Raw genomic sequence first — 21431 nt, forward strand, 5'->3', positions numbered from 1 at the left:
CTGTAATTTAATGCAGGCTAGTTTAACTGTATTGTCGTATGTCACATTTTATTACTGCCTCCAGAATTTGTCGTATAAGCTAACTGTTTAACATCCAATGCAGTGAACTCAACCGAAACAAGATTAAAAACATAGATGGGCTCACTTTCCAAGGGCTTGGTGCTCTGAAGTCTCTGAAAATGCAAAGAAACGGAGTGACAAGACTTATGGATGGAGCTTTCTGGGGGCTGAGCAACATGGAAATCTTGTAAGTGTGGGTGGTCAGTTCCTGCTCAGGCAGTGTGATCCTGAAATGCTCAGTAAGCTTTCAGCAGCTTTTCTTTGAAATCCTGTGTTACAGCCTCATCATTGATAATTTTATAATATTTAGTTTTGTTTCATGTGTTGTGACTGGGAATGTAGAAGCATAGTATTTTGTCGTGATATCTCTGTATAACAAAAGCTACACACCCCACTAGGCATATGTAATAGGTCGTAATCATGTCCCCTTTGAAGAGTCTCGATAATAAACTTAGGATCTTGCTTTTGACTGTCGTTGTCAATATAGGCAGCTGGACCATAACAACCTAACAGAGATTACCAAAGGCTGGCTTTACGGCTTGCTGATGCTGCAGGAACTTCATCTCAGTCAGAATGCCATCAGCAGGATCAGCCCTGATGCCTGGGAGTTCTGCCAGAAACTCAGTGAGCTGTGAGTAGCCTGCTATTCTCCTCAGGTTTGAGAGCAGGAATCATGCCAGAGCATGAGCTTCTTACCACTGATCTGTGAAATTTTCATAACAGAGTTTCCAAGGTGACAGCTTTTTTCTTTTTTGTTCACATGCAACCTAGGCATAGTTTTCTTGTGAGAAGTTGAAGCTAGCTTCAACTTCAGCAACTGCTGTTTCAGTTCTGTGGCACAGGGGCTAAAGCAATGGTGGTGATTTTCAAATAAAAAGATTTTACCTACTAGGATTAGAAATAATGTTTATCTGAGTATTATTAAGAAGGAGGAGTTTTAAAATAAGGATTATTGTGGTAATATATATTACCTGTTTTGTTTTTTTCTACAAATCACTGCTTTGAATTAGAAAATAAAAGCTATTGTTGATTTTTTGTTGTTGTTGTTCGTTTTCTCTTTACAGGGACCTAACGTACAATCACTTATCGAGGTTGGATGATTCAAGCTTCCTGGGCCTGAGCTTGCTAAATACATTGCACATTGGGAATAACAGAGTCAACTACATTGCTGATTGTGCCTTCCGGGGGCTTTCCAGCTTGAAGACTTTGTAAGTTATACATTTTGCAAGTTACACATTTTGCTCTCTGTGCATGAAGCTGATTGGTTCCTAAGCATACCTACTTTTCTCCAAGCAGATTTCCTTTGTTGTGAAGGAAATGTGTACAGCCTCAGAAGAAGTGTCTTAATCTTTCCCAGATCAGTTTGATTAAAATCAGTCATTTCATCCATATGTGCTTCTTAGAGGGATTAGAAGAAACAGTGATCAGATTGGTGAGGTGATTACAGTTAGCCTTCTCAGGATCTCCAGGAAGTTGGTAACTGCTCAAGAGGCAAACAATTTTAAATCCACTAATTTTTTCTTCGTAAAAATGCAGATTAAAAATTACCCAGAGCACGAAAGATATACAAAGGGCAGCAAAGGAAGATGCCTGTTTGTGAGACCAGTTCTATCCAGACTTGATCTCTGTCCCAAGAGAAGGAAGAGAGAGTGGGATTAATTGACCTTTGACAAACCTCTCAAATATTCATTTGAATGTTGTGCAATGGGCTCTGGGTTTTTGCACTGTCAGAAACTTTTGCTCTGTACACTATTTGAAGCATTACATAATTGAAAAGTATGTTGTATGCTTTGGCAACCTGCTCCTTGTGTGGTTGGAACGGTGGTTTTAAAGTTCACCGTATTTTTCAGGCTATTCAAGTCTTTCAGAATTTAGTCATCTTGATAGAGGAGTTCATAGGACCAGAGTCAACTATCCTAATTTCAGGCAAAAGTGTAAAATGTTGTTGAGGGAGGAGGTCAGAAGTATGTTGAGGAGAAAAAGAGTTTTCTATTGTTTTGAAAGGGACAGAGATGATATGGGGAGTTATGAGGGATTTATTAGAAATTACATGATCTTTGCTTTCTAAGCATGTCTCTAATAGGGAATGCTTCCTTGGTGGCACAGTGGTTTAGAATCCACCTGCCGATGCAGGAGACACTGGTTTGATCCCTTATCCGGGCAGATTTCACATGCCACAGAGCAACTAAACCCATGAGCCACAACAACTGGGCCCTTACTCTAGAGCCCAAGGGCCACAACTGCTGAAGCCCACACACCCTAGAGAAAGCCCAGACACAGCAGTGAAGACCTACCCAGTGCAACTGTAAATTAATTAATTACATAAATAAAAAACCCAATCTCATCTGGGCCACTTTGATTTAAAAAAAAAAAAAAAAAGGCCTGTATCTTTTGTTACATATCTGGTACCAGTTTCAGTATCTTTCCTTTTTAACTAGAGATCTGAAGAATAATGAAATTTCTTGGACCATTGAGGACATGAATGGTGCTTTCTCTGGGCTTGACAAACTGAAGCGCCTGTGAGTATGATTTGCTTCATAATTTGTGTCACTCTTTGACCCAAACATTTTGTTTTTTGTTTTTGTCCATGCTACATGGCTTGAGGGATCTTAGTTCTCCAACCAGGAATTGAACCCGGGGTCACAGCATTTGAAGCCCTGAGTCCAACCACTGGACCACCAGGGTGTTCCCTAAACATTTTATCTTAATCAGACTCAGTTCCACATACAAGTTGACATCTTTAAAGAGTTGTGAAAAAAGGTGCTTAATCTGGTTGATACCTTTTATCATTTCCCCAAATGACTGCTGTTATACAGGAAGTATATTAATTAGGTTTTCTTCCTTGATTATAGTGCTTTTACTCTGAAACTGGGTTATTGCAGCTGATTTTAATATCCAGATAAGAATTTTCAATTGTCTTGAGAGCTTAGACTCTTGGGATTACTGTTGTGTAAAGGTTAGTGCACTTACTAACTTCAGAATTTGAAATGTCACAGGAATGTTTAAACGAGGTGATCCAGTGACCATTGATCATTGGTGGGTTATCAGTGGATTCCAAGCAGTACAGGATAAAAACATGTTTCTATTTGGCCACAAAATGGCCTTGCAGATGGGCAAATTCTGTGTTTTAAATGAGTAACTTTCAAATTGACATCCATTTAGTTCTAAACTTCTGTGAGTAATGAAGGTATCCATGGAGTGGGTGGGTAAGGAGACAGTCAGTCTCCACTGTTACCTGCTTTATTTATGAGTGTTCTGAGACATTTTACTTGGAATAGGTTTCTGCCTCTTTAAAAAAAATCACTGGTTTACCCATCAGAGTAATTTTTGAATACCTATTTTTGCTGGGTTCTCTGTCAAGTGCTTTGCAACCATGCTGAACTGAAATCAGTATCATGGATATGTTTTTTAAGGATGTATTTTTTAATTGAAGAAAATAGAATATTCACAAATGGTTTAAAGAGCAGTTCTTTTCATGAGAATTGCACTCCAAAATGGCTTTTTACTAACTGTTATATTATAACTTTTTTTTTTTTTTTTTTTAAAGAATACTCCAGGGAAACCGGATTCGATCCATTACCAAAAAAGCCTTCACTGGTTTGGATGCATTAGAACATCTGTGAGTAGCAGGAGTTTAGTTACCTTAAAAGACAGTCTGCAGTGGTTATCCTCTTATTTGTCATGGAAGATCACACAAACTAGAATGTAATTTTGTTGGTATCCTCTCATATAAAATGTACACATCTATCCATCCTTTGTCTACCTACCTACCTACTTGTCTGTCTATACCTGTATGAAAGTGTGAGTGCACAGATACATGTTTCTTTTGCATTTAAGGGTGTTTCTTTCCATCATTTTGGGGTTTTCTTTAGTTATGTTTCTCAAGCAGTGGCATATTTAATTTTTTTTAAAAAACTACTATTTCTTACGTACCCACTGCACATCAAGCATTATGTCAGGTATTTATATTTTTCAATCCTCACGAGAAAACTATTTAACAGCTATTGTTATTTCAATTTTTAAGTTAAGACATGGAGGTTCTAAGAGTTCCTTCCTTAAATTGAAGAGTTAAGAGGGTTACTTGCAAGATCAATAAAGACGATTCCCAGCCCCCCAACCCCCAGTTCCTGCGAGTGACTGGAGAGTTGTAACACTACTTGGAGAACTTTTGTTTGTTGTTGCTGTTGTTTAATTATAAAAAGCATGCAGCCTGTTTTTCCTTCTTTTATTCTTTCTCATTCTCTTTTGCTACTGACCTCTAAGTTAGCAGCTGGCAGGAGCTGGGCTCAAACCAGGGCAGCCTCTCCCATCACAGCAGCTGTCTCCTTCACAACCTCAGCCTGCCCGGGAGCTGGAGGCACACATTTCTGAAATGACAGTTAGGGACACAGATGTTTTCAGGTATGAAGAGCGGAAGCTAGCCAGCTTCAGTGGGAGTCAACACCTGCAGGAGCACAGAGCGCCAGCTTCTGATAACCATGGGTGAATGTATGTATTGATATGTACAGTGGGAGTCTGGAGCAGTATACAGTGTGTCCAGCCTGACTTGTAATGTTTATAGCCGAAGGTTTTATTATCTATTAACCTGGACAGTAGAAGTTATTTAAAATACACAATTGGTTTGTACCGTCACTGGTGCTGTGTGCATAGTTATTATCTGCACCACTTTCTTGTCATCTTCCCCTTGAGTCCTGGGTTGCAGAAAGCTCTGGACGGCCAGCCATGGCAGCAGTACCGCAGTCCGGGTTACAGTGGGGTGACTGTGCAGAGCAAAATTTGGAAGGGCGGGCCAGTATTGCTGGGCTTCCTGAAACAAGTTATTTTCAAAGGGAAACTAGCCAAAAGGGTTTGTCATCTGAGCCTTGCACTTTTGGGAAAGTGAAATTAGTGGATCCGTGGAGCATTAACTTCTCCTTCAGTTTCCTAAACCTTCATAACTCTCCCAGCGTCTTTCTTTGCCCACGTTTGGGACCTTGATTCTGTCTTCTCTTGCCCCTCATCTCATTCAGAATCCCCTTTGTCCACTCTGAATCCTGTAAAAGAAAACAGAGTAGTACAGGCGGTGAGGACTTTAATTCAGACTGCTTGTTAGCACCAGTGGGAAAAAAAATCAGCCCAGAATATTCTCTCATTTTATGAACGTCCTGCCTGAAGTGGTTGTTGGTTTGTTTGTTTGTTCTAGTAAGTACCTCTTGTCTGAACACCTACCTGTCTCCCCATCAGTAAGTTGTATGTATCAGGAGAGGCTAGTGACTAAGAACATCCGTTTTGAAATTGAAAATAATTGAGTTCAAATCTTATCTGCCCCTTTCATGCCGAGCCAAGGTGGTTATACCATCTTCTTTTTTGTGTTGCTGTGAGGAATAAAATGTAATAATGTGTAAACAAAAATCACTTAACGTGGTTGCATGTCATAGAAGATATTCTATACGTGATGGTTTTTTAAAAGCATAATTATGAGGAATTTTAAATGTGTATTTAAGTTTCTAAAGTTTACTAATTTGAATAATGAGAAATACAAGAAAATAACACGGCAGAACAGGTTAGGCCCTTAAGAGTCAAAAAATCTGTATATGGTGATATAAAATCTCTCTCACCATAACGGAATCTGCCTCTGAATCAGATATCCTTGTTCTTGAACACAAGCCTCCTGATGAGTCCTCGGATCACCCTATCTGTGCATTTCAGCACATAGAGTATTTTGGGGGTGGGTTGGGGGTAGGCAGCATGGGCCCAGCCTGTGCCTGCAGGCACACAGCGACTGTAATTTCCTCTCATGTATTTGATTTGGTGGCTTTTTCAGAGACCTGAGTGACAACGCAATCATGTCATTACAAGGCAATGCTTTTTCACAAATGAAGAAGCTTCAACAACTGTAAGCATTTCTTTTCTTTCCAAGAGTTTTCACGTAAAGCATTGAGGGGCCGACTGTCAAGGGATGGGGCATCCTGGATTATGTATCTGTAGAAAGCATGTGGCACGTTCATCACATTACTTAACTTTTATTACCAGAAAGCAGGAGGAGTGGGGTTTTTGTTCCATTTGTTGCAAAGAGGAGTTTCTTTTTCTCAGATACGCGATTTAAATTTGTGAGACCCAGTATAGCGCAATGCCTCATCATCGTAACCAGTTGTCAGTACTGAGATATTTTCAGCGTTGCTATACTTGTCTCCCATCAATAAGAACAGCACCACCACCACCAACAAAATAGTGCTAGTTCCCTGCCTTGCATTTTAAGATGCATTATAGAATATTTATTCCATGGGATGTGTGTATTTGGTTTCTCCATTCAATGCTTTGTTAATATTTACTTGAATTTAGTTTACTTGTAGAAATCTGCATTTCATACAAAACAGATTGAATGTAATTACTCTCCTCAGGCACTTAAATACATCAAGCCTTTTGTGCGATTGCCAACTGAAATGGCTCCCACAGTGGGTGGCGGAAAACAACTTTCAGAGCTTCGTAAATGCCAGTTGTGCCCATCCTCAGCTGTTGAAGGGAAGAAGTATTTTTGCTGTTAGTCCAGATGGCTTTGTGTGTGGTGAGTGGAACTGTGGTCTTTGCCTTTTATTCATTTTTCTTTTTTTTCCTCCCATTTGTCCAAAGAAAGGATTTGCATAAATTTATATACCCTAAATGAGCTCTTATTTCTGCTGAGGTAGATGAGAATGGATCTGTAGTTTGCTGATGATTGCAGTTTTTATTTTTTTTCTGTAATTTCTTCCTCTTTGTGTTGGCATCAGGGTGGTCTGTTGTTATCTTAAGAGAATTGGAGGATAGCAGCAACCCTGCTACGTAATTGCAGGTCCCTAAATCTCAGTCTTCTAATCTGTGAAATGGGAATACTGCTGTCTGCCCTCCCCAGATCCAGGGGTTATTGAGAGGTTCTCTTGAGTTCAGTGAAGAGACTGACTTGAATCTTGTGCAGATGTTTACAGGGAATAGAAAGAGACAATTATTAGCTAGTGATTTATAGACTACTAAAAATTTTATTGTCATTGTTCAGCCGCTAAGTCGAGTCCAACTCTTTGCAACCCCATGGACTGCAGTATATCAGGCTCCTCTGTCCTCACCTGTCTCCCAGAGATTGCTCAGATTCATGTCCATTGAGTCACTGTTACTATCTAAAATTTTACTGTTGGTGAGTAAAACATTACAAGTAACAGAAGGTTTGAGTTTATTATAAATAAATTTAAGGTCCATTGTTTTATTACACATCTAAGCCTCTTAGCATAGATGTCTGCTTACCCAATTTCAGAGAGCTAGTTAGCAGATCTGGCTCAGATACCCAGGTTTCCATCTCTCTGGTGCAGTCTCCTGTTTACTGCATTCAGTTCAGTTCAGTTCAGTCGCTCAGTCGTGTCCAACTCTTTGCGACCCCATGAATTGCAGCACCCCCGGCCTCCCTGTCCATCACCAACTCCTGGAATTCACTCAGACTCAGGTCCATCGAGTCAGTGATGCCATCCAGCCATCTCATCCTCTGTCGTCCCCTTCTCCTCCTGCCTCTAATCCCTCCCAGCATCAGAGTCTTTTCCAATGAGTCAACTCATTTGCCTTTAAATTTTATTTAAAACTGCTTTGCCTACAATTGTTTAGTTAACTACAAGAAAAACATTTTTTTTTTGCATTGCTTCATTAAGTGGTGCCAACAGTTTCTGCAAATAAAATATCTGATATAGCTTTTGGATCTAAATAAGCATTTGGCATTCGTTTGTAAGGGCCTAAGCTATTCCTTTTCCGTGGTCTTTATTTCTGAGTTCTCTAGTCTCAAGATACAATTCTCTGTTACTTTGAGAAATACATAGGTGTAGGTGTGTGTTTTTGTGTGTGTCACATCCATGGATTTTTCACTCCCTCCATTGTGAATCTGAACCTTGATTTACCAGATGAGAATTCTAGAACAGTCCTACAGAAAAAGAAACCATCCTGGTTACAACATGCAGGTGTGGCATTGGAAATTAGCTGCATTGGAGTTGTCAAAGGGTTCTCCATACCCTGTTCATACACACACATACACACACGCGCACACACATGCGTGCATCATTTTTTCAGTGCACCCAAATAATATATTTGGTTGATTTAAGATGCCTCCTTCTGGGTGTGGACCATCTCTGAGAAACTGAAGTTCAGAAAGGTAACTTTTCCAAAAAGTAACAGAACTAAATATAACTGTTTGTAATGACAGAGCTGCTTATCTGTAATTCTAATGTAGCTCTGACAGTGCAGTGCAGCGGCCTGATGGACTGTCCACCCTAAACTCCAGGCTGGAACCAGGGGCCCACAGAGAGCTTGAGGGATGCTTTGTCTTTCACTGCAGGTTTGTTTTCTCCTGCTCTACCTAAAAATGACTGCTCTTTGGGTTTCCTCGTGGCTCAGATGGTAAAGAATTTGCCAGCAATGCAGGAGACCCAGGCTCTATCCCTGGGTCAGGAAGATCCCCTGGAGAAAGGACTGGCTGCCCACTTCAGTATTCTTTCCTGGAGAATTCCATGAACAGAGGAGCCTGGCGGGCTGCAGTCCATGGAGTCTCAAAGAGTTGGACACGACTGAGTGACTAACACTTAATAAGAGTTCTAGTTTTGGTAAATGGAATGTTTATTGCTGTCTTTAGTGATACAGATTATCATAATTGAAATTAGATTTCTTATTTTTTTGCTTCTTATTTGTGGAGAACATGGGGGAAAATGCAGTTCCTGATAGTGGCATTTAAAGGTGATCCATGAGCCTGAACGTGTCTTAACCAATTTCTTCTTGTATTTCTGCAAGAAAAAAAAAAAGAAGACAGGAGGTCTGGAGTAAACTGTATTCCAAAATATCAGTCTCCTCTCAGTTAGTGATGTGTAAATAGGTCTCAGTCTCTATTTGGAATGAATGAATGACTTTATACACTCTCTCCCAGCCTGTTGTTTCAACACTGGGACTGCTAGTCCATCTGTGAAACATACACAAAGTGTAAAACCTAAGCCACTGTTTGTTTTGAGTTTCTTGGTGTTCCAATCTGAGTAGCATTTGGACTCTCAAGCTTTAAAGCTGTTTTGTTTCTTCCTCTCCATTTTGAACAGATGATTTTCCTAAACCCCAGATCACGGTTCAGCCAGAAACGCAGTCGGCGATAAAAGGTTCCAATTTGAGTTTTATCTGCTCGGCTGCCAGCAGCAGTGACTCCCCAATGACTTTCGCTTGGAAAAAAGACAATGAACTACTGCACGATGCTGAAATGGAAAATTATGCACACCTCCGGGCCCAAGGTGGCGAGGTGATGGAGTACACCACCATTCTTCGACTCCGTAATGTGGAATTTACCAGTGAAGGGAAATACCAGTGTGTCATCTCCAATCACTTCGGTTCATCCTACTCTGTCAAAGCCAAGCTCACAGTAAATAGTATGTGATCTGACTTTTCCTCTTGCATTTAAAGATACGTTTTTATGAAACAGAAAGTACCTGGTCTCTTCTCTTTCTCTTATTGCCAACCCTGTCCTCTGCTCTCAGAGTCCTCCACCTAAACCCTGCCTTTCCCTACCTCTCAACTCCACATTATTAATATTCTTGGTATGTGTGCCTGAGCTAGCTGTTCTTGTATTGAAGACCCCATGCTTATAACCCAGATAAACCATACACTTTTTGTTCTTTGAGAGTTCGTGGTGTGCTTGATCTGATGAGGAAGACCATGAAGAACAGAGTTAAAGGATATCACCTTTTTCTAAAATTCAGATATAGTTGATTTATAGTATTGTGTTAGTTTCAGGTATGCAATAAAGTGATTCAGTTATATGTATATTTTTTCAAATTATTTTCCATTATAGGTTATTACACGATATTGAATATAGTTCCCTGTGTTTTATGGGAAATCCTAGATGCTTATCTGTTTTATGCTGTTGGTATCTGTTAATCCCATTCTCCTAGTTTATCTCTCATCCCCTTTCCCCTTTGGTAACCATAAGTTTGTTTTCTGTGTTTGTGAGTCTGTTTGTTTTATATACGTGGATTAATTTGTGTTATTTGTTTAGGTTCCAGATATAGGTGATATAGTCTTTGTCTGTCTGACTGGCTTCACTAGTATGAGAATTTCTAGGTCCCCGCCCATGTTGCTGCAAATGACATTATTTCATTCTTTTTTAATGACTCCTAGTCCGTTGTATGTATATACCACATCTTCTTAAATCATCTGCTGAAGGGTACTTGGCTTGTTTCTATGTCTTTGTTATTGTAAATAGCACTGCTGTGAACATTGGAGTACATGTATCTTTTAGAATTCGAATTTTCGTCTTTTCTAGACATGTGCCCAAGGAGTGGAATTTCTGGGTCGTCATAAGGTCACCGTGTTTTTAGTTTTTTAAGAAACCTCCATACTGTTTTCTGTAGTGACTGCACCAGTTTACATTCCCATCAACAGAACACACCACCTTTAGCTTAGAGATCTCGGTTTGAGTCCTGCCTCTCCTGCTGTCAGCTGTGGGACTCTCAGCAAGTTGCTTAACCTCTCTGTATCTCCATTTCTACATCTTTCAAATAGGAATAATAGTACCTACCTTACAGAGGTATACTTGTGAAATAAACTGATTTGTGTAAAGGACTCAGCAGAATGCCTGGAATAGAGTAAGTGCTCAGTAGATGCAGTAAGCAATTAGCTGCTGCTGATGAGATGTCTCAGCCTGTGCTTTGTGTGGCAAGTAGACAGTTTTGAAGTTTATCATTTCATTGTTTTTATTGTCCATAGTAGAAGATATGGCTCATTGATGTGTTCATTCCACAAATAACTGCTGAGGCCTGACACACAGAACAGAAAATTGTAGGGTAAAATGCATGTCTAAAGTCATAGAATGTTAGAGCCAGGATGAACTTTAAAAAAAAATAAAAGAGTGGCTAGGGTACAGACAGATGAACTGATTTGCCTAAGGTCTCATAGATAATTATTAAGGAAACTAAGTGGCTGGAAAATAGCAGAAAGACCATCAGTGTGAAGCTCAGGTGACCTGTTTCATCCTGACTCGGTCATTTCTGTACCTGTGTAACCTTGAGGAGCTTCTTGATCACTCCATCTCTTGCAGTTGGAAACAACCCCTGTCTCACTATGTCAGGGACATTTGCAAGTATCCCAAAAAAGCGGGGGCTGAGGGGGGGATGAAAATGAACCCCCTAACTCCAGAATGCTAATGCCCCCATGTTGTATTTCTTATTTCAGTGCTTCCTTCGTTCACCAAAACCCCCATGGACCTCACCATCCGTGCCGGGGCCATGGCCCGCTTGGAGTGTGCTGCGCTGGGACACCCAGCCCCTCAGATAGCCTGGCAGAAAGACGGGGGCACGGACTTCCCGGCCGCGAGGGAGAGACGCATGCACGTGATGCCTGAGGATGATGTGTTCTTCATTGTGGATGTGAAGATAGAGGACATCGGGGTGTACAGCTGCACCGCCCAAAACAGTGCCGGCAGCATTTCCGCAAATGCAACTCTGACTGTCCTCGGTGAGTGGATGCTTTCAGATTCTGTGATGCATATTAGTCCTTAGGATACCAGCTCACCCAAAGGCCCTAAGAAGTGCCAGAACTCGGAACGGGGAGGGCTGATCTGTAGGACAGTGCCCTTTCCTGGAGGCGACACTGGCTTCTCAGAAGCTTTCAGGTCGGGGAATACATCACACCTTCAGACCTGTGGGCAGTGAGATGAATCTGCCCCCTCCCTTCTGAGGAGGGAGAAGAGTAATGCTTTGATGCTCTCCCTTTTTTCTGGAATTACCTTTCTCTACTCTTTCCATTATATAATCTGTACTTAAAGTCTTAACAGTTTAAAGAATATAAAAAAAAAAAATATCTGAATAAATTCAGAGGGGCCTCTTTTCCTCAGCCTCCCATACCACTCTAGAAATGAGTTCATCCTTTATCATTTACTTTGTTGTTCTTCAGTCACTCAGTTGTGTCCAGCTCTTTGCAACCCCATGGGCTGCAGCACGTCAGTCTTCCCTGTCCTTCCCCATCTCCTGGAGTTTGCTCAAACTCATGTCCATTGAGTTGATGATGCCATCCAACCATCTCATCTTCTGTCTTCCCCATGTCTTCATGCTCTCAATCTTTCCCAGCATCAGGATCATTTACCTAAATAGATGCCTTCTAAAAATGTGAGCATGTTAATCATATATGTATATCTTTGAAAGAGTAAATCAGGGTAAACCTTATGAACACCAAATAATAAAAGTAAATTATTTTCAGAATTTTAATACAGGTGGGGACATCTAGCACTAGAAAGTTTCCCTTTAAAAATTTAAACATTCTGATGTTTTTCATCCATCAACACACCCTTGTGCTTAATATTATTTTTATGCATTTTCTATTTCTAAAATATGTCTAAAATGTTTTGCTTTGCCTGACTTCCATCATTCCCCAACCTTGCCAAGAATGAGGGAGACTAAGTGAGAAACAGTAAATATTATCCTTAACTGGTGTTATAAGGAGATGACAGCCAAGTGATGAAATGAAAGCCCAGATGTCATCCATGTTCAAGGTTTTAAAGAGGCATGGGCGTGAAGCTGTGGGAGAATCCAGTTTCAGCTCCCCTTTGAATAAATCGAAGCACGAGGTCTTATGCTGTGTAAACCCTAACTTCATGTCAGAGATTAAAAGCCTAACTTGTCATTTCAGAGACACCGTCGTTCTTGCGGCCCCTGTTGGATCGAACTGTAACCAAGGGGGAAACGGCTGTCCTGCAGTGCATTGCAGGGGGGAGCCCTCCCCCCAGGCTGAACTGGACCAAGGATGACAGCCCCTTGGTGGTCACCGAAAGACACTTCTTTGCAGCAGGCAACCAGCTGCTAATCATTGTGGACTCTGACATCAGCGATGCCGGGAAGTACACGTGTGAAATGTCTAACACCCTGGGCACTGAGAGAGGCCACGTGCGCCTCAGCGTGATCCCCACCCCAACCTGCGACTCCCCTCAGATGACGGCCTCGTCCCTGGACGACGACGGCTGGGCCACCGTGGGCATCGTGATCATCGCGGTGGTTTGCTGCGTGGTGGGCACGTCACTCGTGTGGGTGGTCATCATCTACCACACACGGCGGAGGAACGAAGACTGCAGCATCACCAACACAGGTGTGTCCACAGAAGCCCGGCACGGGGCGCAGGAGTCGTGTGTGTGTTTGTCCCGCCGAGATTTGCTTCTGAGTGTGTCTGTCACAATCTGAGGCCACGTCACAAGGGTGACTCATTTGTTTCAAGCTGGGCAACTATGGTTAGCTAAAAATAACACCCCGGCCCAGAATAAAGCTGATGGCTAAAGATGAGTGCTTTTTGTCAGAACTTCATCTGAACAGCATGTGGGCTGTGAAAGCCCATGCAGAGCTTCGGGTAGCGCACACCCTCAGATGCTGGTGGAGGGCCAGAAACAGCCTTCAGTCATGAGGCTTACCCTCGGCCATTGTCTTGGCCCTTGCCAGCACATGTGCATGTGTGTGTGTGCAGGCATCTAGGATAAAGGGACTTTGATTGTATAGGCAAACTCTTGTTATCACTGAATAATACAAAGTCAGGAATATGGCAGAAATCAAGCTTAGATAGTATCTAAAATACTGTCTCATGAAAATTATTTTTATCTTTGTAAGCATTTGTTGTCTTTGAAAGTTGGGAGGAGTGGGACTTCCCTGGTGGTCGAGAGGTTAAGAATCCATCTTCCAATGCAGGGGGCTCAGGTTCGATTCCTGGTCAGGGAACTGAGATCCCCACATGGCACAGGGCCACTAAGCCCATGTGCCACAACTAGGGAAGCTTGGACAATGCACCGAAGAGCCTGTGCACTGCAGCAAAAACCCAGTGCAGACAAAAATTTAAAAAAATAAAATAGAAGTAAATTTGAGAGGAGGATCCCACAGGCCACAAAGCAGAAAATCAGCTGAGGTGCCCCAGAGCAGCAGAGCCCTGGTGTGCTGTCCATCAAGATGGTTTTGCAAGGGTAGATTGATTTGATTTAAACAGAAAACAAAACAAAAGCTTATATATCATTCATCAGGGGAGCCTGTGTGGCAGTTGTGACCATTCTTGGTTCAAAGAACACTGTTGTTGATTACAGATGAGACCAACTTGCCAGCTGATATCCCGAGTTATTTGTCATCTCAGGGAACATTAGCGGACAGACAGGACGGGTACATCTCCTCAGAAAATGGAAGCCACCACCAGTTCGTCACTTCTTCTGGAGGCGGATTTTTCTTACCACAGCACGATAGTAATGGTACGTGTTTAAAACGGAACATGGGCTATTGGCATTTTGAAATAACCCTTTGGAAAGTTCAAATACAATGTTAATTTCCACAGGGAATTGATAGACTCATATATTTAGGACCTGGCCCAAAATCACTAGCAAAGCTGATATTAAATAGTTCTAAGCCTTTCTTTTAAATACTAGAAAAATCTTTGTTTCTAGCAATAAAAGAAGACAAGTAGCTTAGGTAAAATTTAATTCCTCCATGCGATGTAGTATTTCCTTTATGTTGTAAATGTTCTTTGGCCCTGAATGTTCTTCTTACTTCAGTGACACTAACTGGTGTCATGCATGGTCTCAAAAGTCAAATGATTTAAAATCATTCTGTTAGAGACTTATAATTCTGACTCTCACTTTAAGAACTGTATAAAGAATTATAATGGAGGGTGCATAATATAAGAGCATCAGCTTGGTTCAAGGCCCACTTCAGACACTTACTCCCTGTGTATCCTTGGGCAATTATAATTCTTCCCTATTAGGTTGTTGTGAACACTAGATAAAATGATAGTATATGGTGCTTGGCACATATTAAGTGCTTAGTAGAAGCTATTGACATTTTAGCATCTTTTCTCACAAGTGTTGATTGAGTATATGCTCTGTGGTGGACTCCATAGTTCGGAGGGAAGAATGTTTCCAGTTTTACAGTTTAGTCAGCAGTGAGACAAAAAATTCAACAAATAATTGCAAAGAGCTTGACAAGGCAGTGATCGAGAGCATAGAGATAGAAGAGAAGATTGAAGCATAAAAGCAGTTGTTCTGATTAGACTCATTTGCTTGCAAAGAGCAGAAGCCCAAGCTCACTTGAATAGAGCCAGGTTTACTGAAAAGGGATTTTAAAAAGTAAAGGGACAGAACTGGCGCATGATAGTGCTGTGTCTGCTGGGTGCTGGGGCTGGAGGTCAGGCCTCTCTCAGAATAGAGACAGCCAGTGGTATGAAATCACATTCTACACATTTGCTTCTCGCTGAGACCACTCCCCACAAGGACTGCCCAGTTCCTGCTGCCCGGGTACATGGTCCATTGTGGCATCTCTCACCCTCATGATGTCTCTTGTCCTTCAGCTGCTGGGTCCCCTGCTAACCAGAATATCATTTCTGGGTTGCTTAGCGCAGAAAACTCATGATAGGTTTCTGTTTGTTTTTTATCTTTTTGGCTGACTTCATCTTTGAGCCGGGCGTTAAGAGGTCATTGGTTAAGTGCCAGTACCTCATCCTGGTCATCAGTGACTTTGTGGAGGAAGCAGGCAGTGCTGGTTTGGTGGCTCAAACCATCGCTGCTTCAGCCACAGAGTCCATGCATAGATCGGTTTCTCTTGGAAACCAGGGGGTGGGGTCACCGATGAGGTTAACACATCCAGTTCAATGGTTCATCAAGTTCTCTTCTAGTAAAATATCATAAACTTATTTAATCACTAATCTATAGGCATCATTAAATTTTGAAAAAACCCTTCTGCAGTATTTCTGCAGTATTTCCTTTGTATAATATTCTGTCTGAACTTTTCATCTATAAATATGGAAACTCAAAAGTGAAGAGATGGCTAAATGGTAATTGAACTTACGGTTCAGTGATTAAGACGTGTTTTAAAGGGACATGCCACATTGACAACAGCAGTGAAGCCGATGTGGAAGCTGCCACAGACCCGTTCCTTTGTCCCTTTTTGGGACCCTCAGGCCCTGTGTATTTGAAGGGGAGCGTGTATGGCTCAGATCCTTTTGAAGCCTATCATACAGGTATGTAGTTTTCATTTCTTGAGTTCTGTTTCCTGGAGAGACCTCTAGAAGCATTAACTCTGTCTCCCGATATTGTCCCCATTTTTAAAAGGTTGTGGTCCTGACCTGAGATCAGCTTTAATGGACCACTATGAGCCCAGTTACATAAAGAAGAAGGAATGCTACCCATGTCCTCATCCTTCAGAGGAATCCTGCGAGCAGAGCGTCAGTGATACAGGATGGCCTTCTCATGCGAAGAAGTTACTCAGCTCTTCTTATTCTCAACATGAAGGACCTGGAATGAACAACTTATGTCTGAACAAGTCTTCTGCAGATTTTAGTCCAAGTCCAGAGCCACCATCAGTTACTTTGAGTAATTCTTTCATGGGTAAGTTTATTAAATTATTAGGTACCTTGACTCCAGACCCACATTGCAAGTTGCACGGGGGAGAGCCATGAGAGTTTTGAATGCCAGACGTGAAGAATAGTTTCTGGTGTGTATATGTATCTTTTTTAATGGTGCTGTTGTGACATCCTATTAATTAGTATCCTTGTTTCTAAAAGCAGAGGCAGACATGGGGATTTTACTTGATTAGGTATTTAATCCAACACTAAGCCTTAGGAACTTTCTGGGCAACTCTGTGTGTGGCATCGCCTTGAAGACAAGAGTTTTGGAAGTGACTGAGGATCGCAGTTTGTCAGTCATGTGGAAAACGTGGTTTTGGGCTACAGCAGCCTCTGGGGTGGAGTTGTGTGCACGGCATGACTGCGGTTTGGGATGTCTGCTGGCTTATAACTAAACCCACAGTCAGAGTGCAGACGGCGTCCTACCTGGCAACAGCCACTCGTCAGCCAGGCTGGGCTGCCTCCTACAGAGGAGGCTGTTGGAATCCTAAAGCCCACAGGGGTGGCCGTGGACACTGGCTGACACCGAGATTCATTTCTGAAGTTTTTAATCTAGTGCATGAGGACGATTGAGTGGAAGAACTGAGATCATCTTTTTGCTGCATGGAAATGTGGAAAAATGAACCACAACTTCTAAAAAAAAAATTAGAATTTTTAAGGATTTTACCCAACTTTAAGAAATGTCATGTTTTCTTATGGTATCATTATTTATATTCCTTTTTTAAAAAATGAATAATAATTTTTATAGGGCCTAGGAGAGAATTTGAGTCAATAGAATTATTATTTGCTACTGAGGAAGAAAGGGCAAGACATACGGGTTATTTTGAGAGAAGCTTTCTGTGCTGAGGCACAGTTTACTTGTAAATGGTGGAGAATGGTGGGCTTTTAGTGAATACAGGATCTGGAACTTCTATCGGGGAACTTGCTGCTGATAATATTACTATAGGTCCTGAAAGTGGAAGAGAAGGGCTGCTTGTATTCAGTGGATGTATGTGTCAGAGGGGTGCACACGCCTTCAGCCCCACTCTATAAGGTCTGTGTCCATAGCACAAGAATATAGCCATCTACCTGAATCCCATAACATGGACTTGAAAGTTCCACCCATATTTACAGGGAAAGATGCCCCTTCATTTGAAATGCATTCTGTTGATTGCTCCAAAAGGGCCCTGTGCTCAAGGGGTTTCTTTTTTTCAGGAACATTTGGAAAGCCTCTGAGGAGACCTCACCTGGATGCCTTTTCAAGCTCTGGGCAGTCATCGGATTGTCAGCCAAGAGCCTTTCACTTGAAAGCTCGTTCTTCCCCGAACTTGGACTATGAGTCAGAGGAAGATGGGAAAGAAAGGACAGATTTTCAGCAAGAAAATCACACATGTACCCATAAACAGACCTTAGAAAGCCACAGGACTTCAAATTTTCAGTCTTTTGACTTGGACACATAAACTAATGAGACCAAGGACAAGTTCTAACATACTACCTCAAGTGGACTTTTATTTAAAAGAGAGAGAGAAGCCTATGTTTTTAAATGGAACTATGAATTTTAAAAGGATAAAATGTCTTATTTATACAGATAGACAAAAATTACAAAAAGGCATAAAAATTTTATACTGGGAGTATCTTTCATATAGGAATACCTTTACTATTTTATAACTTTGCTTTATGCAGAAAATATCTTAATGTAAATTAATGGTATAAATCCATGACTATTTTATGTATTTTTATAATGCCAGATTCCTTTTTATCGAAAATGAGTACTAAAGCATTTTAAACAATAACTGTCTTGTACGTTTTTTGAATAGAGGTCACTCCATTTTATTTTGCATGTTCTTAATAAAATGTCTCATTTTGATCCCAAACCCCATCTATCCAATAACAATCTTCATTGTTTTCAGCGCATTTTAGGCATAATTAGTTCATATTATCATGTCTCACATTGGTGGAAATTACATTCAGCACATTAAAATATGAGCAAATGATCATTCTGCATACCTCCTGGGGTTGTTGTATTATAGACTCAAATCAAATTAGTGTATGTGAAAGCCCATTGTAAAATGAGAGGGAGCTACGAAGGTTTGAGGTATATGTATTGATTTCTTAACTCTACAAACAAAAAGATGTGTGGTTGCAGTCCAGTGTTATATAGTACAACCACCGTTGCTTAAATCACTGCTCAAGCCATGTTTCCTTAATTATCATAATACTTTATGTGGTCTAATGCTTTGTGCGTTTCCAGATAGTTTCACATACCCCATCCCTTTAATTATAACAAGACGGTGGTTTATTGCCCATTTCTATAGTTAAAATGTCTGTAGCAGATGTGGGGTTTCATCGTCTGTTCCAGGTTGTAATGGGATGCTGGTGGAATTCTTTCCTGTTCTTATTGATTTTCTGCTGGACAAGCAGTTCTTACAGAAAAGGCACTCTTCAGCTATCCAGCAACACTGTTTAAGAATTAAAATACTTTTCTAATTTGGTCATCATGGCTCTATTTGTTAAAAACTCAGTATAGGATCTGTTACTTAAACATATACAATTATTATAAATACTTGTTTTAAGCAGTGTTTAGGTGAAAATGTTGCTATGTGACTGTCATATATACACACACATACAGAAAATTACACATTTCCAAAATTAAATAACGTAGTTTGAAGGAATTGAAACAAGCATTAAGTTTAATAATTTAGATGATCCAACTGTTTTTCCCCTTAGCAAATCTTAAGATTGGCATTGAAGAAGTTAATATAGTACATTAAACTTTATTTTTTTATTTTATTTTTTTTATTTTATTTAACTTTACAATATTGTATTAGTTTTGCCATATATCAAAATGAATCTGCCCATCCTGAACCCTCCTCCTTCCTCCCTCCCCATACCATCCCTCTGGGTCCTGTTGAAGGTGTGACTTTGTCATTGTCAGTTCTTTGAACTACATTTAAAAACACATATAAGAAAAGCAGATTCATCTCACAGGATATGTTGGGGGTGAAGTTTCCCTCTTTAGTGAGTTTTGTGTTTTGTTTTTTGTGAGCCAGAAGCCTGGAACCCAGACTGCAATAATATCTTCTCTCCTTTAATTTAGATAACAGAGTCCAAGACAGGAAGTTGATCCTTCCTGGGACAACCAGTGACTAAGAGCAGAAAGTGATTTCGTATGCTTTGGCTTTATCATATGGCCAAATTTTCAAAATCTTGTTAATTTGTCTTCATTATTACCAGATGTGATCCAAGCAGCGATAAGGGGTCTCCTCAAGGATTATGAACTTCTTTTAAAGGATTTAATTTTTCCGGACTTAAATGCAAAGGTTAAATCATTCACACTTGAAATTCAACAATTAGATTCACTCTCCATTCACATTTTTTTTTTTTTTTTTACTCTTCTTTCATGCTGCTAACTTAGGGATTATATATAATCTTAGTGGTCTGGAGAAACAGCAGAAGCTTAATTTCTCTTTGACATTTGCAAAAAATATATATATATATATAATTTTGAGACTCCAGATTGAGTTAACAAAGTGAATCTAGCAGGTATTAAGATATCGTAAGAAAACACAGACTTCATTAGAGGATATATATAAATATCAAGTCACTTGGCTTATTTATGAGAGCGAATGCTTAAAATTTTCAGTTTAATCTTTCTGTGCTTTCTGATATAAGACTAATTCTTTTATAACACATCTCTGTAGATACTCTCACAACTTTAGTATATTTTACCTCAATTCCACCTTTGACACAAAATGAAAGGGCAGTTACTGGGTATAATCTTACCTGTTTTTTTAAGATATTGAGGGATAAATATTCCTTAATTGTGGTAGGCAACATTTTATAAATACTAAATTCCTGTGGAGCATCACCATCTATTGTCACAGTGTTCCTACAGAAAGAAACCAAAAGTTACTTCTCAGAATAAAGCCAATGGTAGGTACCCTTTGAAAAACTTGATAGAAAAAAGAGTGATTTGGTATTTGTACACACTTGAGGGGTTCTAGTCCTTTTGATTTAATGTGATAGGAGGTACTTTATAACCAACATTACAACAATAGATGAATTATCCTGGTATTTTTCAAAGAGAATGAGAACCAAATGTCATTGCAAAATGCCTGCTCTGTCTCCTGCTCTTGGAATATGCAGTGGATGAAGCACCCCAGGCTTCCCTGTCCTACAGTATCTCCCAGTTTGCTCAAATTCATGTCCATTGAGTCGGTGATGCTATCTAACCATCATTCTCTGCCGCCCCCTTCTCCTTTGCCTTCAATTTTTTCCCAGCATCAGGGTCTTTTCCAATGAGCTGTCTTTTCACGTAAGGTGGTCAAAGTATTGGAGCTTCAGCTTCAGCATCAGTCCTTCCAATGGATATTCAGGGTTGATTTCCTTTAGGTTAGACTTGTTTGATCTTGCAGTGCAATGGACTCAGAAGAGTCTTCTCCAGTACCACAATTAAGCATCAATTCTTCGGCGCTCAGCCTTTATGGTCCAACTCTCACATCCATACATGACTACTGGAAAAACCACAACAGCAAAGTGATGTCTCTGCTTTTTAATAACACTGTCTAAGTTTGTCACTAGGGTTTTCCTGGTAGCTCAGTCTGTAAAGAATTTGCCTGCAATACAGGAGACCTGGTTTCAATCCCTGGATCAGGAAGATCCCCTTGAGAAGAAAATGACAACCCACTCTAGTATTCTTGCCTGGAAAATGCTATGGAAAGAGGAGCCTGGCAGGCTACAGTCCATGGGGTCACAAGAGTTGGACTTGACTTAGCAACTAAACCACCACCGAGTTTGTCATAACTTTCCTTCCAAGGAGCAAGCGTCTTTTAGTTTCATGGCTGCAGTCACTGTCAGCAGTGATTTTGGGAGCCCAAGAAAATAAAATCTGTCACTGCTTCCACTTTTTCCCCCTTCCCCTTGCCATGAAGTAATGGAACCAGATGCCATGATCTTAGTTTTTTTAATGTTTTAAATTTTTTGGAATGTATACATCTTATCAAATACATTCTTACTATTGC

The 21431-nt window shown here is 40.6% G+C and overlaps 1 protein-coding gene across 1 annotated transcript in view; it reads left to right on the forward strand.

Annotated features, from left to right (window-relative positions):
• LRIG3 (leucine rich repeats and immunoglobulin like domains 3) overlaps nucleotides 1-18905 on the forward strand; it is a 51931-nt gene extending 33026 nt beyond the window's left edge. Inside the window, exons 6-19 of the mRNA XM_019960915.2 lie at nucleotides 104-247; nucleotides 548-691; nucleotides 1125-1268; nucleotides 2499-2579; nucleotides 3608-3679; nucleotides 5864-5935; nucleotides 6441-6604; nucleotides 9129-9449; nucleotides 11251-11532; nucleotides 12703-13155; nucleotides 14129-14287; nucleotides 15904-16047; nucleotides 16139-16414; nucleotides 17626-18905. Of these exons, the coding sequence (XP_019816474.1) occupies nucleotides 104-247; nucleotides 548-691; nucleotides 1125-1268; nucleotides 2499-2579; nucleotides 3608-3679; nucleotides 5864-5935; nucleotides 6441-6604; nucleotides 9129-9449; nucleotides 11251-11532; nucleotides 12703-13155; nucleotides 14129-14287; nucleotides 15904-16047; nucleotides 16139-16414; nucleotides 17626-17870 (2701 nt within the window). The 3' untranslated portion in view covers nucleotides 17871-18905. The remainder of the gene's footprint in view (nucleotides 1-103; nucleotides 248-547; nucleotides 692-1124; nucleotides 1269-2498; nucleotides 2580-3607; nucleotides 3680-5863; nucleotides 5936-6440; nucleotides 6605-9128; nucleotides 9450-11250; nucleotides 11533-12702; nucleotides 13156-14128; nucleotides 14288-15903; nucleotides 16048-16138; nucleotides 16415-17625) is intronic.
• The last annotated feature ends 2526 nt before the right edge of the window (nucleotides 18906-21431 follow it).

The sequence above is a fragment of the Bos indicus genome, chromosome 5 (genome assembly GCF_029378745.1).
Source record: "Bos indicus isolate NIAB-ARS_2022 breed Sahiwal x Tharparkar chromosome 5, NIAB-ARS_B.indTharparkar_mat_pri_1.0, whole genome shotgun sequence".
NCBI classification, from domain to species: domain Eukaryota; kingdom Metazoa; phylum Chordata; class Mammalia; order Artiodactyla; family Bovidae; genus Bos; species Bos indicus.